The sequence below is a fragment of the Micromys minutus genome (genome assembly GCF_963924665.1).
Source record: "Micromys minutus genome assembly, chromosome: 19".
NCBI lineage: Eukaryota > Metazoa > Chordata > Mammalia > Rodentia > Muridae > Micromys > Micromys minutus.
This window is the reverse complement of record NC_137954.1, coordinates 21,618,506-21,636,678: the sequence shown is the minus strand read 5'-3', so window position 1 is coordinate 21,636,678 and position 18,173 is coordinate 21,618,506. Positions and strand designations below refer to the sequence as shown.

The following is an 18,173-nucleotide window of genomic DNA, read 5'->3' as shown; positions in this document are numbered from 1 at the left end:
ATCCTGATGTCCTAGTTTTGGGAACTGTTCTGGTTTGTACCCTTGTCCCAATATTCTATTCAGTTAGACACCCCCTCTTCACTCTTGAGAAATTCTCTCTTGTTTGGATGGCAGACCACATTTTCACATTGATGAGTTTCATTTCAAGTCAGTCAGGGAAAGTATACCTTAGCTGTTGAAAGAAGTTGGGAGGTGCTTGAGCTTTTGTTCCTCTCTCCAACTTCCCAACAAATAACTCATAAATGGTGCTAGAATGTGTGTTGAGAATTTCTATTTGAATCCATGGGCTATATAACCAGTAGAATGAAAGCCTTTGGAATAAAAGTATATTTAATATTTTTTGGTTTGATAAAGAAACTGGTAGTGTTGATTCTTGTATTTGTAAATTCCTGGGTATAAACTATCTAACAATGACTTATCCTCGACTCTTCCTTTCTTCAATCAGTGCCAATATTCTGAAGGAGCCCGTGTGCTTAGGAGGATGTGAGCACATCTTCTGTAGGTGAGTTGTTAGAGCCTGATGTACACTGATGTCACTGCTGTCTCTACGGTAGCCTGAGTTGATCTTTATTCCTGTTTCTGTTTATGAATAAGAAATACAGTGCAGAGGGTAAAGTATGCAGTTGTAGAGCGTAGGAAGCAGCTCTGCTAAGTTTTAGGAAGAGGAATAACGCCTTTGACATAATTCCGATGTATCCCCTTAAATCTTTCAAAAGTTATTGAAGTTTAATTCTTAAATTTCCAACCATGAGTGACAGAAACGAGTAGACAGACATCTATTGTTATAGATCAGAAGGTCAAGTTCTGATACATGTTGACAGAGTTTGTTCCTTCTGAACACTGAGGGAGGATCTGGTCTTAGCTAGTTTCTTGTAGCCCATTAGTGACGTTTTCCCTGGCTGACTATATCTGACTTAAAGAATTGATGGGCATATATTAGTCACCCTTTTGGTTGCTATGACAGAATGAATACCAGACAGAAACTCAGTTTCACAGGCTTCAGTTACAGTGGTGGGCTTTGGTGAATTTGATGCTTGAACACTGATTTTACTTCTTGGGATCAGTGTAATAAGCCAAGGGCAGGGAGTGTTCATCCTTCAAAGGCCTTGTGACAGAGGACACCATTGTGGTAGGAACATGTGGAGGGCAGGAAACAGAGACAGGGCATTTGGTACTAGGCATAACCTTCAAAGGCCTACTTGTAGTGATCTTTTTCTAGCTGGGCCTTATCTCCTAAAGTTCCACCTCCTCAAATAGCACTTTTTAGTTAAGGATCAAGTATCATGGTTGGTCTTTCAGGGACACTTTTGGTCTTGTATGCTCCTGTCACAGGCTCTAAAGCACTTATTTGGATTCACTCCATATGTAACAGGGAGAAGGATTTAATTTGGTTCACAGATTTGGAGGTTTCTAGTCCATGTGCCTTGACTATGTTTATCCACATCTCTATCTCCTTACGCTTTTAGGAGCCATAGACTTGTTATTTTGGAAAAATTAGTCAAATTGTCTTGCTAAATAATGTCTGTATGTAGTAGATTGATGTGAGATCTTACATATATGTGCGTATCATATGATGAGAGCACACCATTTTACCATGCTGTGTAAAACAACCTATATCTTCCTACTGTTCATACTCCCTAGTGTTTGGAGTTCAGATTATGCTGAATTTTCTTTTAATTTTTTAAAGCAATTGTATAAGTGACTGCGTTGGATCAGGATGCCCAGTGTGTTACACCCCAGCCTGGATCCTAGACCTCAAGATAAACAGACAGTTGGACAACATGATCCAGCTTTATAGTAAGCTGCAAGATTTGCTACATGAAGATAAAGTTTCAGGTGAATGATATTCCTTCATTTTTTTGTTAAAGAGTAGATAAATTAATAATGATAATGAGCACATAAAGAGTGGAAAAAGAATTCTGAATCATGAAGTTCACATTTCAAGATTAGTACTTTTCTTTAAGTCATTTTGAAAAATGAGATAATTAAATCTAAACTTTATAGATGAGGTACCAATGTCCAGAGGAGTTAACTGTTCTTGCCTGCAGTCTTATGTATAGTTAATGTAAGAAGCAAGAGAAAATAGAGTTCATTTCTTGATGTCAGTTCAGACAGGCTCAGGACTTTACACTGGATGCTTTACAATTTACAGAAATTGGGATAATTTCTATAGAAACCATAGTGAGTTTGTTTAGAACAGTGCTTAATTCACTTTGGTACACTATTAGAAGATAGAAGATAATACTCTTGAAGGATCACTTTCTGGACTGAATTAATTAGGTGTACATTTTGAAAGAGCAAAATCCCAACACATTTTCTTTTCTATTTAAATGGGGGTTAATGTTTTTCAAATTGTTCTTAGACTCTGCATATTAACTATATATCTTCACATTGTGCTTTCTGCTGAGAACTAATTGGCTGTGAAAAGGACGTAAAGTGTTTTGAATTTTCATAATTGGATGTTGAAGTTATCTTTTCTTTCATTGACCAAATCATATTATTTTAGTATGTGTTTATAGGAGACCCTGTCTGGCAGGATGCCATAAAAGATTGAAAATGACAGTATAAAATTGTTGGCTTTGTGCTTTTAAGTCTTTTGTTATTTGAATTCTGATGCAATACTTAACTGTCAACTACTAGTAAAGTTGATTGAACAAGATTAAAAAACGCTTTTTAAGTATTGACACTGGTGTATTTTTAAGACTGTAAGTCATAGTTAACCTGTGTTTACATTGAGTTATATGGCTGTTGTGCTAGTCTCCATTTTTAATGTGACTAGTATTGTGACTTATGGAATACAGGTGTGCACATATATTTTGTAAAGGACTTGCTTTAAAAAATGTTGTGGTTCTAAGTCTCAAGAATGCGTTGGTTTCATAACTGACTACTTGGTATTGGATAGCCACTGGGGGCACTCCTCCAGCTACCAGAGCTCCTTAGTTTCCCATCGTTCTTTGAGGTTGAGGCTCATGAGCTTTTTTTTCCCCTTTTGTTGTAGCATGTCTGTTGGTGACATTGGTTAGTGGTCTTGTTTAAGCAGTTATGATAGACATGTAAATATGAATATAAATATATATACACATACATGTATATATGTATATACCTTATATATGTATAACAACTTTGTGTGTGTGTGTGTGTGTGTGTGTGTGTGTGTGTAGAAGGTGAAATGTTTTATCAGTAGAAGGAACCAGAGATTGGGAACAAGTAAGGGTTGCTCTTCCTTGTAGTAAAAAAAATGATCTCACCTTATTCAAGATAAGGACCTAAGACTGAGTGATTCCTGCAGCCTGACTAACAGTTGAATGCTCACATGGAAAACGATGAGCCAGTGGGGTTAGCAGCTCTCACAGTTTTTCTGTGTTTAAACAAAAATTTAGAGGACATAATTTATCTTCCAAATGAACCTTGTTACTTGCATTTACTATAAACTATATAATTACTATAATTAAGGTGGGTAATTAGGAAGAGCTTGTCAGCTCATGGACATGGTAAGGGTCTATTGGAAATGAAGCCGATTTATAGGAAAAGGTGCTAAGATGAGCTTCTAAACACTTCCACATATTTTCCTTGGTTCAGTGTACTTTAAAGAGAAGAGGTTGTCATATTTTTCTGATGGCCATTTATGGGTAATTTTACCTTATTCTTTATAACAATCTTCTTTCTACTAATGGAGTTAAATTTAAAGTTTCTATTTCTCCCTTGAACCCATCATATGAAGCAGCCCTTGCAGGTGCTGGTCACGTTTGTGGAACGTGTCAGTGCTGGTGACATTAAAATAAAGAACCTTGATTGTGCTTTCATAGATCACAATTTGCATTTCTCTTCTCTAGTGTTGGGAGCGATGCTGGTCCTTCTGAAGTGATTACTTAGTTTCCTATGTTATGACTTATAATAGAGGAAGATGAATACTGGGGTAGCCACGTAGCTGTTATTTTAAATAGATCTAAGTGCATTTTAACTTATTTTAACTTACAGAGTAATTATTCTTCAGGTGTTAATGTTACACAGATGGTACACAGAGCACCTCCCTTTGATTTAGCTTTTTTAAAATGAAGGACTAGCTAGTCAGGTTTTTCAACTTCTGTTGTGTGACTTACAATAGAGAATAATTTGGAAAACACAATGTACATCATTATAATCCTTTGATGTAGATTAATGATAGGGAAGTCACATTTTCTATTTGTTTCTCTTTTTTATGCTTATTATTAAATTTTGAGGGGAAAAAAAAAGCTTCTTAGTAACACACGTTTCTCTGCTCCTAGAATTTCATAGTATATTTTAAAATATTTAAATTCAGAGTAAGATTTTTTTTTTTAAAATGTCATCATTAAGAAATTTGCTATGCAGAGGCAGGACCAATGTTTTTCTTCATGAAATGAATATGATAATTTATCAAGCTTAGAAGCATTCATCCATAAAACAGTTGTAGCTGTTAATAATATGATTTATGTTGTAGCAACTGAGTTGTTTTGCTTTTCAGTTTTATCTTAGATATGCTGCGTAAAATCCAGAATTTATAGTTATTGTTTGTGGTTATGTTATCCTTGCTTAGTTAGACCAAGTGGTGTGATTACAGTCTCCAGGCAAAGGTGTTAGAGTATGATAGTCAATAAAACGATTGCGTGCATATAAATTACATAGTTGTGCACTCTTTATTTGCTCTTTTATGAGTTAGGGAACCTGCTTCTGAGGTTGAAATTTAGTACGTTTTTTTGAGCTTTGGGGTTTTTGGTTGATTGAATGTGTTATTACTGCCTAATTTTCTTCAGCTGGCCAGTTCTACTTTTTATTATAAACACCAAGAAATCAAGATTTGACTTGTTTTTCATTGAAAATGTCATCATCTGCATTTAAAATAATAAATTAAAACCAAACACAACTTTTCACAGACGACTTGAGGATTAACCTTTAAGTCTTTGTAATCCTGAGGCCTTCTTAAGAAGCAATCCCTGGTAACATTTCTTTTTGACCTTTCTCTAGACTCTAGATTGTATCAGAAGTGGCTTGGTTTTAAAATCTACTTATCACTGCAGAAGAAAGGCCTTGTTGAATTTAGACATCTAGTCTCTTTGTGAATGGACATCTCATTCTAACAATTTTCAAGATGCTGTCTCAGGAACACTGTAGACCATGGATCTCTCAACAGTTCCACTTCAGTGGCTTTGGGGAATCTGCCCTCATTCAGTTACAGTTGTGCGTGTACCCAGCCTTATCTGTTTACTGTCTTTTTGCACTTACTGTGCCCCATGTTACCAGGAAAGAGTGGATTCTTTAGAGCACAGTCCAAGTGCTGTTATTGTTAGGCAGGGTCATGTGTGACATTCCTGCAGGGTTAAAAACTGCTTATTTATTTTCCATTTTCTCTTCCTTACCTAATGGCTGTGTTTATAAGATGGTGCTTTTTACCTGATGGCTGTGTTTATAAGATGGGAGGCAAAAGAACAGAGAAAGGAAGCAATTCTGGGTATTTAGGAATTGGTGGTCGAGCAGTAGAGGAATAAAGCATAACCACAGTCTTTAGAGAACAGAAAGTCAAATTCATGGGAAGCTCGAGGTGGAGAAATTAATCCTCAGCATGTTTCTTTTCCTTTTTTTTCTATCAGATTCAAAAGACGACACATCTAGGGCAAGTTTACTTGGTAATGCAGAAAGTAAGAAAAATTCAATAAAAATGTGGTTTAGTCCTCGAAAAAAGAAGGTTAGATATGTTGTGAATAAAGTTTCAGTCCAAACCCAACCTCAAAAGGCAAAGGATGACAAAGCCCAGGAAGCCTCAGCATATGAATTTGTTTCTGCAACTCCCCCTGTAGTTGTTTCTAAGAGGGCTAAAACAGCTTCTAGAACATCTGCAAAAAAGCATATGAAGAAATCTGTGGCTAAGATCAACCAGGAGGGCAATTTCAGGCTAGAAACAAAGGATAGCAGATTTGATTCCAAAGAGGAGCCGAAGGAAAAGAAGATTGTCTCCTGTAGCCACACACCAGTTATGGAGAGTTCACGGCTAAATGGCGAAATAGACTTGTTAGCAAGTGGCTCTGTTGTAGAATCCGAATGTTCTGGAAGCTTGACTGAAGTCTCTTTACCATTGGCTGAGCATATAGTGTCTCCAGACACTGTGAGCAAGAGTGAAGAGACTCCAGAGAAGAAGGTCTGTAAAAAAGATCTTCGTTCAGAAGGGAGTAATGAAAACCACAGAGGCTGCCACAGGCCCCCCACTTCTATGTCTAAGAATTGTGGGAGCAACATTCCGAGCACCAACAGAGACATTGGTGAGCCAACATCACTTGCAGAAAACGTAGTGTTGGTTGACTGTTCTTCACTGCCTTCAGGCCGACTTCAGGTTGATATCACACTCAGGAGAAAGAGTAATGAATCTGATGATCCTCTTAGCCTTTCACCGGGCTCACCCCCACCTCTGCTGAACAATTCACCTCACAGACAAATGATGTCAAGCCCCTCTACAGTGAGGCTGTCTTCCAGTATTCCAAGTGGGAAGAGAAATCACAGAGGAGAGACTTTACTTCATATTGCTTCTATTAAGGTAGGCTGCCTTCTCTGAACTAGTGAGGCCGGATTTGTTGGCTCTTACGGTAACAAACACTTAACAGTAAAAACTTAATTTATCTCACAGAATTGGAAATTTCAGTTCTGTTGCTTTGAACTTGTTGTGGTTGATGTGTGCTGTGGAACAAAGCTGTGTGTGTCTCCTCTCCCCCAGCACTCCATCCCCCACCGATGAGAAGGAAGGAGATGAGGAAGGGGTGGGGAATCCCATTCCCTCTTCTTGTCCGGTGACTTGGAAACTTTAATGTGGAAGATGGAGGTGAGAGGCTGTGGTGATGGAACCATGTTATTAGCTACACACTAGGTATCCGCTACTCCTTGAGAAAGCCAGATATTTGGAGTCAACCCTGGTTATGCTTCAGTTAATTTTTGTTAAGCCTGACTTTCTTGTCATATGTATAAAATATGTATATGCACAAATAAGCTATTGTAATGTGGTTAATACTTTCTAGACTTACCTAGTTAATAATTATTATGCGCCATTCAGTTTTCTATTAGTAAGAATGTAGGCTGATGTAGTTTCTATGTCTCTCCGGGGGATTTTCAGACCACAAACCAAGCATTCCCTTAATTTGGTAGAGACTGTTATTCCAAGTATAAGAAAAATTTACTTTTATTAATGAGGATCTCTAGAGCCTAGCGTCTAGGCAAGGGCTTAATAAACTCTTAGAGGCACTGCTAGATAGAGAAAATGTTCTTGACTTCACAAACTATATAGTGTGTGCCATCTATTACTCTAGAGCAGAAATACCCATAGACAACAAGTAGACCAATTCAAACGTGACGTACAAATTTAGGTCACTCACCCACAAACTGTAGATTATATTCTCTTGTCCTAGGAAAAAAGCCAAAGTGTAACAGATAGGAACATTGTGGCACTATGGTGTCCTGGTGACTTTTCTTCATTGATGTGTTCATAGTTGCTTTGTGCAAGGTTTTTTCAATTGGCCATCTACTTGAAGTCTTGCCCAGGTTAAAGTTGCCTGTTTTGTTTTCTTGAACCTAAGCATCTGATATTGATATTGTTATTAGTTGACTTATTCTCAATTGCTACTCTTAAGTGCATTGATTTATATTGGTTTTTTTAAACTATTTATTAACAATCATGGTCTTTTAAAGTTTTATTGTGAGCTCAATGTGTGTATTCCCATTTGTTTGATTTTTGTTTACAATTCTGGGAAACACACCGGGCCTTCCTGAGGCACTCTGTCAAGGAGCTGTGCTTTCAGCTTCTGTATTTGAACTTGATAGAAAGAAAAAAATATCAGTGGGTTTATCATCGTTACCGTTTTAGAAGTAGTTTTCATTTGATTCTTACCTTAATTTTTTCATGTGTAGCAAGAATGAATTATTTGGTTAGGAAGGTAAACACTATAGCTCTGCAGTCTCATTTTAGTTGTGTCCACCTACTTCAGAAAAAGATTTGCACAGCCCTTAATATTATAGCTACCATAAAATGAAGCAAGAAGCAGGGACAAGTGTTTTTTTTTTTTTTTTTTCCTTTTGGCACTGTGAATTCAGAATTGGTGACCTTCAAGGCAGCCAAACTGACGAAGGGGAAGTAGTGGGTTTATGCAAGTCCAGAAGGAAGGCTTCCCCAGGCTGTTACTGTGCTTGTTACTTCTCTCTACAGCACATAGGTGGATTTGCAGCTTCCAAGTTCATGGTACTTATGATAGTTCATCTTGATTGTCACCCTTTTTGGATCCTGGTCTAGTGGTTAACATCTGTATAACCTTGGCATTCAGGAAGCTGAGGCAGGAGTAATACTATGAATTGAAGGGCAGCTTGGATCATGTAGCTAGTTCAAGGCTAGCCAGAGCACAAAACAAATACTCACCCCAATTACTGTACTCCTGATGCTGACGTCTTTCTTAGTTACTGTTCTATTGCTGTGAAGAGACACCATGACCAAGATAGTTCTTATAAAAGAAAACATTTATTTGGGGACGTACTTAGAGTTTCAGAGTATTAGTGCCAAATTATCGAGGCAGGAAGCAGACATACACGGCTCTAGACACGTAGCTTGAGAGCTTTACTTTGAGATACACAGGCATCAGGAATGGGGGTGGGGCAGACAGACAGAGAGAGAGAGAGAGAGAGAGAGAGAGAGAGAGAGAGAGAGAGAGAGAGAGAGAGAGTTTTATTTAAACTGCCATACGTTTTACTCCCTGGTCCACATAGACTTGTAGTAACATCACAGTATAAAGTACATTTAGTCCAATTTCAGATGTCCCCATAGTCTTTCAGTCTCAACACTGTTTAAAAGTCTAGACTCAAGGCAATCTCTGAGCAGTAATCCCATGTACAATCAGTTTAAAAAATTAGATCACATACTACCAACGTGCAGTGGTACAGAATATGTGTTACCGTTTCAAGGGGGAGAAAAGGGGGGGGCAGTGAAGAAATACTGGACCAAAGCAACAGTGACCCCCAGCAGGCCAGATTCCACATTCTGAATCTCCATGTCTACTGTCAAGGCACTCTTCAGATTTTCAGCTCTTGAGTTTTGTAGACTGCAGCACACTTCCCTGACTTGAACTGGCTCCACACCCAGTCTGAAGCTCTCTCGCCAGACATCACTGCACCTTCCTGGGGCGTCCAGTTCATTTGGGCTTCAGGTAGTGACTTCCCTAAGATAGTGTGCGTGGTCTGCCACCTGCTAGCCTCAAAGGCTCTCCTTAATGGAGGAGGATTCCACCACTCCTTGACCCTAAAGCCAGACCCTTGTCAAGCTGTCAAGATCTGCCCTCTGAAATGCAACCCTCTTAATGACTACATTTGCATAAGCTTTGTTTTGATAATTTCTAGGCTGAGGATATCTCTCTGATTTGTTTTTTGACAGTTTGCAGGATTGTGGTGGATGGAGTCTCATCCTGAGACCATCACTCCCTTTATCCTGTCTAGTATCAAGCTGTTTAACACTTCATCACTGTTGGGCACCAGACTTGGCCCCAGCATTACAATTACATTTCCTGGCACTTTCTTCTCTTCAGACTGCACTGATACTAGTCTCTGCTTCACTTGCTCCTCCTTTTCTTGTAGGCCTGTATAATAGTGACCATTTAATATCTACACAAGCAGTCAATACAAGGCTGTCCTGAAATCTCTGCCTGTGCCATTAATCCAAAGCTCTTCATTTTAGCCCCTTGCAATTTGTTAGGACAAGAGCAGAAAGCAGCCATATTCTTTGCCAATATCTCACAACAATGTGGCTAGCCAATCCGAGTCTTCCCTTCTGAAACCTTTTAAGCCGGGCCCCCACATTTCATATCACCCTTAGCACTGTCATCCATGCTCCTGCTAAGATGGTCTATTAAGCATTGCTAAAAACATTCAGCCAATTTTCTAACCCAAAGTTCCAAAGTCTTTCATACTCCTTCAGACAACAATAGCCTGATCAGGTCTGTCACAGTATTACTCCAGTTCCTTCTGTCTTAGATACCTATGGTATTAGCAAAGCACACTTCTGTGTGTCTGTGAGACAGATAATAAGGTCTCTGACCTAAAGAATGGTCAGTCCGTTGGATAATTCAATCTTCAGAGGAAGTGGGTCATTGACAGTGTATTCTCACAGACCTGTCTTACACTAGCCTTCTTTTTCCCTGTTATTTCTGCTCCTCTCTGCCTCCTAGTTGCCATGATATGAATTGCTCTATGCTACCTCTGAGCCACAGTGGACCAAAACCCTGAGCACAAAATAAATCTTCCTATGAGTTGTTTCTGTAAGGTATTTGGTCACAGTGTTGCAGAAGTAAGCAACACGGAAGCCATTGATTGTCCTTCAAGAAGTGGGTTTTCTGAGAAGGGTTAGAGTCTGGCATTCCATGATGTTATGCAGACATAATGGATGATAATCCATCAGTTTGAAGGCAAGGTGCTAAGAATCTAATGAATTCTAATTCTGAGTAGAAAGAGTCACCGAGAGGTTCTGTTTCAGAGAATGGTTTTGAAACTCATACTTCCAGTCAGTCCTGTTATATTGTATGTGAAGTCATGGTATTTTATTTCCTTCATGCTAGTGTCATGAGAAAGTAAAAGAGCAAACTGGGATCTATGATGTGTTCAGGATTTTATTTGTGGAACATCACATGGAGTCAGCATCTAGCTCCATCAGTTGATTTCCCCCTTCTGCCATTGTAATACTAGTAACTTTTTGTAGCATTTGAATTGTCAGGATTATTTATTTATGAAATTACTTTCTTCATATTGCAGAACTCTGTTTGTAAAGGTCATTTTGTTTTCTTTTTTAAAAAATGACATCTGTCTTAGGGTTTCATTGCTGTGAAGAAACACTATAACCACAAACTCTTATAAAGAAAAACATTCAATGGGGCTGGCTTGCAGTTTCAGAGGTTTAGTGCATTATCATTATGTTGGGAAGCATGGCGGTGTGCAGGCAGATGTGGTGCATAGTGATCCACAGGCAGTGGGAGAACTGTGTCATTCTGAGCATAGCCTGAACATAGGAACAAAGCCTGCCCCGCAGTGACATATTCAAACACATGACTCTGTGAGGTTATACCTGTTCAAACCCACAGCATTTAATTGCTGAATGGGGTAAAGTCTTAACTATCTGGTCAGCCAGTTTTAATGGAAAACTTAGTTATGATGAGTAAGTAAATTTTATTGTACTTAATTCTAATGTCCTATTTTTATGAAAAAAATTTTAGTGGTGTTTTTGAAGAGCCTGTATTCTAATAGAGGAAAGGAATTTTTGTTTGTCTGCTTTTAGAAACTTACTGTATGTTGCTGGAATATGCATATATTCACAGTATGTGAGACCATGTGAAGACTCTTTTTACTACAAAGTTACAGATATACAAATTCACTTGGGCACACACTCCTTTATTTTGTGTCCTTTAAAGTATTACTTGAAAATAACCAAAAAGCATTTAAAATTTCTTATAAGTTTTCATAAATACTTTCTTCAGATGATTTTTTTTGCTCAGGGCTTTAAGGAAATCTCAATTATTCTTTTAAGTTGTAAGGCATGAGAGAGAGCTTCTACTTACGAAAAAATTCTCTTAGAGAGGAAAGTAATTGAAAGCAACAAGAAGCAAAAGTTAATTTATTTCCTGGAAACTTTCTATCGGTGCAAACTTACCAGTTACTGCAGACACCTCCTAATTATCATAATTTTATTTATGTGCATGACATTACATTTATATGAAGTAGAAAGATGAAAATAAGACAAACTTTTTGGTATTAGGGAGAAGAAAGCAGCTTGGGTCTAAAAGGCTAGCAGTATGTTTTAGGGGTAGACTATTAACAGGACCCTGCCTTTGATGATCCTCAGAAGTGATATGAAAGCAAAGCAAGGGGCCTAGGAACAGTTGGTTTGTTCATGTCTCTAATACTGCCCTTCGGTTGGTTCCTGTTGGATGTTCATGTGTGACGTGTGTGTGTGTGTGTGTGTGTGTGTGTGTGTGTGTGTGTGTGTGTGTGTTATTACTCTCAAAGAGCTGGTTTTGCTTTGCTTGCCATTGCTGATGACAATTTTAGGAGAGTTTTACAAACTTCATCCCACTGTATAAATGCTACTCCTTTCCCTAATGCTTTAAGTTGCTTTTAAAAAGAGGCGATATTTTTTATAGCTAGAGATTTTTTTTAGAAAAAGCCTTAAGGGTTGACCAGTACTCAAGTATGTAATCAAGTATGGAAGATAGATGCCAGCTCCTTGCACCCACGTTGATGGGTAATGCATGTGATACAGAGCCAGCAGTGTTTGTAGTTTGGAAATTATGTTTCTGGGAAAACAAGTAGAAACTACGGTTGGGGTGTTAGAAGGTGACGGAGGACATGCTTTAGTAGCGTGCACAGAATTTGGAGAAGAGAGATTATGCAAGCCTTAACTCAGCCTTAACTTCTTTGCCAAGGCTCACTGTGTTAAAGGCTCGCAACAGAGGGAATCTTACTGACCAAACCATTTTATATCTTCCTTCAATTCACTCCTTTGTATTAGGATTTACTTAAATAAAGACACAGAAGGCACAGAAGGCTCAGAATCAGAAGGAAACTTAATTTTCATGTCATTTAATAATTTATAGTATCTTAACTTGAAGGGAGAATGAATATTGTCTCTGGTCCTTTATGCTGTCCTAACTCACTTGTTTTCAATATCTTGTTCATCTTCTTTGAAAGCAGGCTCGGATACTATGATAAAGCGACCTCTGTTCTTATTTTCCTTTCTTCCCTCTGCTGTGTCTGAGCCACTGTTGAAAATTGCTACATGAGTCTCTAGAGAAAGATGGAGACCTATTCAGCTAGTGAGAAGGACCCGTAAAGCATACCATGGACTGACGGAAGCTGTATTTCCTACCCTCAGTTAGCTGAGAGTCGGTAATGGTCTCAGTTTCAAAGTGGAGGATAAAAACTAAATACTGATTTTGGGTGTTGTCTGACTATTTCTCCCGATCCCTTTTCTGGCATTTTAAACAGCAACTGCTTCTGCCATGAAGATACCTTCGATGCAAATAAAGTGAATATAAACTAACTTAGTGACTTGGGGTAAATAGAGTAATTGCCAATAAAACAGTAAGTACTTTTGGGGCAGTTTTAACATCGATTTTGTTGGCTAACTTGTTGGGTGTAAACAGCTTTGTTTATTTTAATGTTCAGAAATTATTTTGATGTGTGTTCAAAATAGAATTTTTGCAAATGAAATGATGTCTTGAAGTTTAGGATAGGCTTTGGCTTCATTGTGTATCTTGAACTGCATTTTCAGTGTGGATTGCTAGAAATACTCAAGTACAGACCAAATGACTTGGCATCTCAGGACTTTAGAGACAGATAATATTTCTTGGCTCATGAGTAGTAGTTGGCATGTAGGGGAAAGGTTTTTTTTTGACTTGAAGAAGACAGAATCTGTATAACAGAGCCCCAGTAGCCTCATTTCATTCATGATATATTTTAATATACTTTAATTTTTTTTTTTGTTATTCTACCAGGGTGATATACCTACTGTTGAATACCTCTTGCAAAATGGAAGCGACCCAAATGTTAAGGACCATGCTGGCTGGACACCGTTGGTAGTGTTTCTTTGTATATCTTCGTGGTGTTGTGGATCTTTGTTTTCTTCATTTTTTTTATGCTTATGGTTCTAGTTTATGGTCGGTGGTTGTTCATATATCATGCTCTGCCATCTACACTCTTGTTAGTCTGAAGAATTTATGCTTTGACCAAGTCTGAAAAGAAAGTTATTTTTCATCTAGCTTTTCAGTTGTGACAGGAAAGTAATTGGCTACCTTTTGAGTACTTTTAGATATAGGAGTCCAGTTTCAGTGCACGGTCGGAAGTCAGCTCATGCGTGCAGGTGACAGCTCCGGTGGACGCTGCGCTGTGCAGCATTGCCTGCCACTGGAAGCAGATAGATTTTGGTCTCCTGGGTCAGTGTATTTAGAAGCATAGGGTATGATGAGCAGGGAGAGCTTGAATCCTGTCTTACACGCTATCCGTTTGCAAACACAGCAGAAGTAGAGGGCTGCAGTAGAGGACTGCATCCTAAACATTTACAAAGGTCTGCTCAGTCTTGCTAGCATTGATTACAATGTGAGGAATAGTCTGGAAAAAGAATGGACAACATACTTGGAAACAGTGTCAACATGTGTCAGTGAAGACCATGAGCCTTGGGTTAGATTGTAGCCCAGAAGTGTTCACAAAGGGGAGGCCTTTATCCTGTAGACTAGAATTTCAGCATAGAAATGAGACTCATTAGGCTAGGTGCAAAAATGACTTACTCTAATATATAAATACGTTAAAATAAATATGTAGTGTATATAAAATGACTTCTTGCCAAGTTCTTAAGCCAGAAGGTTTAATCTGGATTTGGTTCACTGTGTTCCATAGGTAGCTAACATGGTAAAGGAATGTTAGCTGTTACATTTAGTTGTGTCGCTTCTCTGGACACTGACACCAGATTCCCAGTAGTATCTATCAGCAAAGAGATTTACATGCCTTGTAAATCTTGCTAGGATGTCCCTCTGCTGGGTGATTATGTGGAAATGTTGGTGTACAGTTTGGTGTATGGACCAAAGTACTGAATTCTCTTGAGCCTTGGAGAATTCCCAGTCTCTGTGTGATCTGGTTGTTTTTTCTAATGAGTTTTTCTAATGTTGTAATGTTATCGAAGAAAAATATAGGAGCTGTAATTGCTCTAAAGCACAATTTCTCATGAAAAGCATGTGACGTGAGGCTTGTCCTTTCCCCACAAAGGACATGTTCTCATCACTGCACATTTTACCTTGAAAATTACCATAAGTGGCTGTGATTCTGTCAGCAACCAGACAATAGTTGTCCAAGAATACGTTTATGGACTTGAGGCTCCCATTCATTTCTCTAAAGCGTATTAATACACTGTTTTTTCCATCTTCTTCCCACTTCCCCTATCTGAAACTTTCTTTGGATTAGCATGAGGCCTGCAGTCATGGGCACGTGAAAATAGTGGAGTTGCTGCTCCAGCACAATGCTTTGGTGAACACCACTGGTTATCAGAATGACTCGCCACTCCACGATGCCGCCAAGAATGGACACGTAGATATAGTCAAGATGTTACTGTCCCACGGCGCTTCCAGGAATGCTGTGTAAGTATCCAGTTTTCAAAATACAGTAACTACCCACACTGGCATTTTGGTCTCTTGTCTTCCACAGCTAAAGTTAGATGTGCTGATCAGGGGGTGAGTTCGAATCCACACTTGTGCTCTCTTCCTCAAAACTCACGCATTTCAGGGGGATTTATTCTTTTCAGAAACAATTTCCAACACATTTACAAACCTTGGTTTCATAGACAAATTCATTTAGTGGTTATATTCTGTAGATTGAGTCATATGGAATGAAAAGTAGATATTTAATTTTTTGATACTTAATAAAAATTTGCTATTTAATTTTTTGTGGTACTTAATACTTTAGACTCATTTTTAAATATTCTGTTATCCCTTTCTGCATATTAGTCCAACAAAAGTTAAAGTGTATAAGAATTCAGATATTGGGTGTGCAGTTGAATTATCTCCCAGATTTTTCACATTATTCAAATGAGGCTCTGAGCAAATTGTTTTGCAGTGTCAGGGCACAGAGGAGCATTAGTGACTGCTGCTGGCTGCATCTTCAGTTTGCTATTGTCAAGAGGATCGCAAGCAAATGCTGTATGCAGATTTTATATCTTTAATCTGTAACTTGGCTCCTGTCTCCCTATATGTTATTTTACTCTTTTCAGTTAATTAGGCAGTTGAAATGAAAATGCTAGAATTGCTTTTTTGTGCCCTCATTGCTTTTGTAGGCTTCAAAAGAGCATATCAAAAGCCTTACCCTTGGTAGAGAGATAAGAAAGGACCACAAATGCAGATCGTCTAACTTGTAATTTTAATAGGTAGCCACTTAACACAATTGGAAAATGATTTATTAATGAAGAATATAACATTCCCTAGTACTTATAGTTTCAGCAAGCTTATCAGCCCTTCTTAATTTCCCATCACAAATTATTAGGTAGTTGGGTCAAACTCTGGGAAAGATTAAATGTGTATGAATGTATGTGTGTCTCTGTGTGTGTGTGCATGATTTTTCTGTCTATTTGTGTACAGGAATCTTATAAAGGTAAAATATATCTGTGTGCAGACCTTATAGATATGACCCTCCTGGTCATGTACTAAGCCATTTGATAAAGCAACTGGTTGCTGGGTTAGGTGAAACGGAGTCGTTTCCATCCTAGGGCTCTTAAATCAGCCGTGACTATTTTAATGAATGGAGCTCTGGTCATGTTAGGGAACCCAGCTTTTATTTGTGACTCCATTATTGACTTTATAGCCGCAGGCAGGTTAATTTCTGTGCTTTGGTGTCCTCACCTATAAAACATGGTGCTGCCTGCTGCTTTTCTATTTCTTCAGAGCATAGTGAGGATTAATGAGCCAAAACACAGAGCCTGTCTTGTGGTTTGTACACCATGATTCTTCACTGCACAGTGAGGATTCGTTAATTTACAAGGAGTGGGCATGAGACAGGGATGGAGTCTACCTTCATCGGTACTTTTTCAGAGATCAGGTGCCATTTTGTCATGAGTGGCCTGACCTAGCAAAGTGACACAACCAGGTGTAGTTATACACTGTTTGATCGACCTGTCTACATTAAAGGAAATGTGTGTGTCACTGTCTGGTATTCAGGGGCCAGTAGCTTCTATATCTGTGAAGCACTTGGAAATCACTGCGTAGAAACAAAGTCTTTAAAAGTACTTAACTTTTACTATTTACGTAGCCACATGTATCTAATGGCTCTGGTGTTGGTCAAGTGGTTGATACAGACTGGACAGTTGGGGAGGAGGACTCTTTGGCAGGAGAAATATTGAGATTGATGGTGGGTAAAGGATGATAGGGTAGGTGAAAGTGTCAGTTTAATATGGTGTGATTGCTGTCAATGAACATTCTATTCTTTCTTTTGTAGACTCTTGGTTATTGTAAATACTTTCCGTTTGTAGTGCTTGTGTGCATTTTGTATGAGCTGTTACTCACTTATCATCAGTGTCCTGTTGGCTTCCTTTTCAAATTCTTTTTCTTTAATTCATCCCCCATACCAGATGAGTGTGTGTTGAATTAAACTTTATAGTCATGTAAAACACTATAGAAATCTGACCAAGTGACCAAATATTTACTTACTTACTCACTTAATTAATTTTTTAAGACAGGGTTTCTCTTTGTAGCCCTGGCTGTTCTGGAGCTTGTTCTGTAGACCAGGCTGGCCTTGAGAGGAGACTCACCTGCCTCTGCCTCTTGAGTGCTGGGATTAAAGGGGTGTGCCACCACCCCCCAGCTCCCTTTCTTATGTCCTTAAAACAAAAGGCCATTCTGCCTCCTGCCCTTTGAACATGCTTTTATTTTATCTGGAATATTCATTTATTATAGCCAGAAGCTTATCCTTTGATATCATCTTAGACTTAATTTCATTTTTATTGTCTTTGTTAATTTCAGATGTCTGTATATGGTGCCTTTTTTGTCAGTAAAGTTTAGGTTACAAGAATGTTTCCTTTTTGTCTTCTCATTCAATTATTTGCTCTATGGAGCAGGAAGAGATCATGTCAGCTGTCCCAGTCTTTCTCAGTCACCTAACGTAATCCGTACTCATGTTTATGTGGAGAGAGAATCAGTGTTTAGTGAGCTTCTTCATCTTTCAGTAAAAATTTGGATGAGATTAAATTTTTGTCATGTTTTAAAAATATTCTTTTAGAGTTTTGATTGAAAATGAATAGAATCACCCATGGCAGTGAGTTGGCAAAGTTCATCTTTTACTTGGCATTTTTTTAAAAGCATTCTTCTGTGTGTTTCTTAGGAAGTTTTTAATCTGCTTTGCATGTGTGTCTGGACAGATGTGCCTAAGTACCAAGGCTGTTTAGGCATTTGATTTACTGGATCCCCTAATGAATTCTCCCTCTCCCTCTTCCTCTCCTTCTTTCCCCCTCCCTTGTCCCCCTCCCCTTTATTCTGTCTTCCTCTTTTCTGTGTGGGTGTGGCTACTCTTCTGGATACCTTCTGTTACTTCCCTTCTTTAATGTCCCAGAGTTTATCCAGAACCAGTGGCTGTCTATGCGATGGGTTTGGAACTGTTCCTTAGAGTCTGATAGGCTC

At 38.5% G+C, this 18,173-nt stretch overlaps 1 protein-coding gene across 4 annotated transcripts in view; it reads left to right on the top strand.

Annotated features, from left to right (window-relative positions):
• The window catches only part of BARD1 (BRCA1 associated RING domain 1), a gene marked incomplete at both ends in the record, with an annotated part of 58,987 nt that overhangs the window by 12,050 nt on the left and 28,764 nt on the right, over nt 1-18,173 (top strand). Inside the window, 5 exons of one of the 4 annotated variants that reach the window (XM_080932782.1) lie at nt 446-502; nt 1,688-1,836; nt 5,607-6,544; nt 13,518-13,598; nt 14,977-15,149. In XM_080932782.1, coding sequence (XP_080788908.1) covers nt 446-502; nt 1,688-1,836; nt 5,607-6,544; nt 13,518-13,598; nt 14,977-15,149 — 1,398 coding nt within the window. The remainder of the gene's footprint in view (nt 1-445; nt 503-1,687; nt 1,837-5,606; nt 6,545-13,517; nt 13,599-14,976; nt 15,150-18,173) is intronic. The other 3 variants (XM_080932783.1, XM_080932785.1, XM_080932784.1) reach the window with 3 other exon arrangements.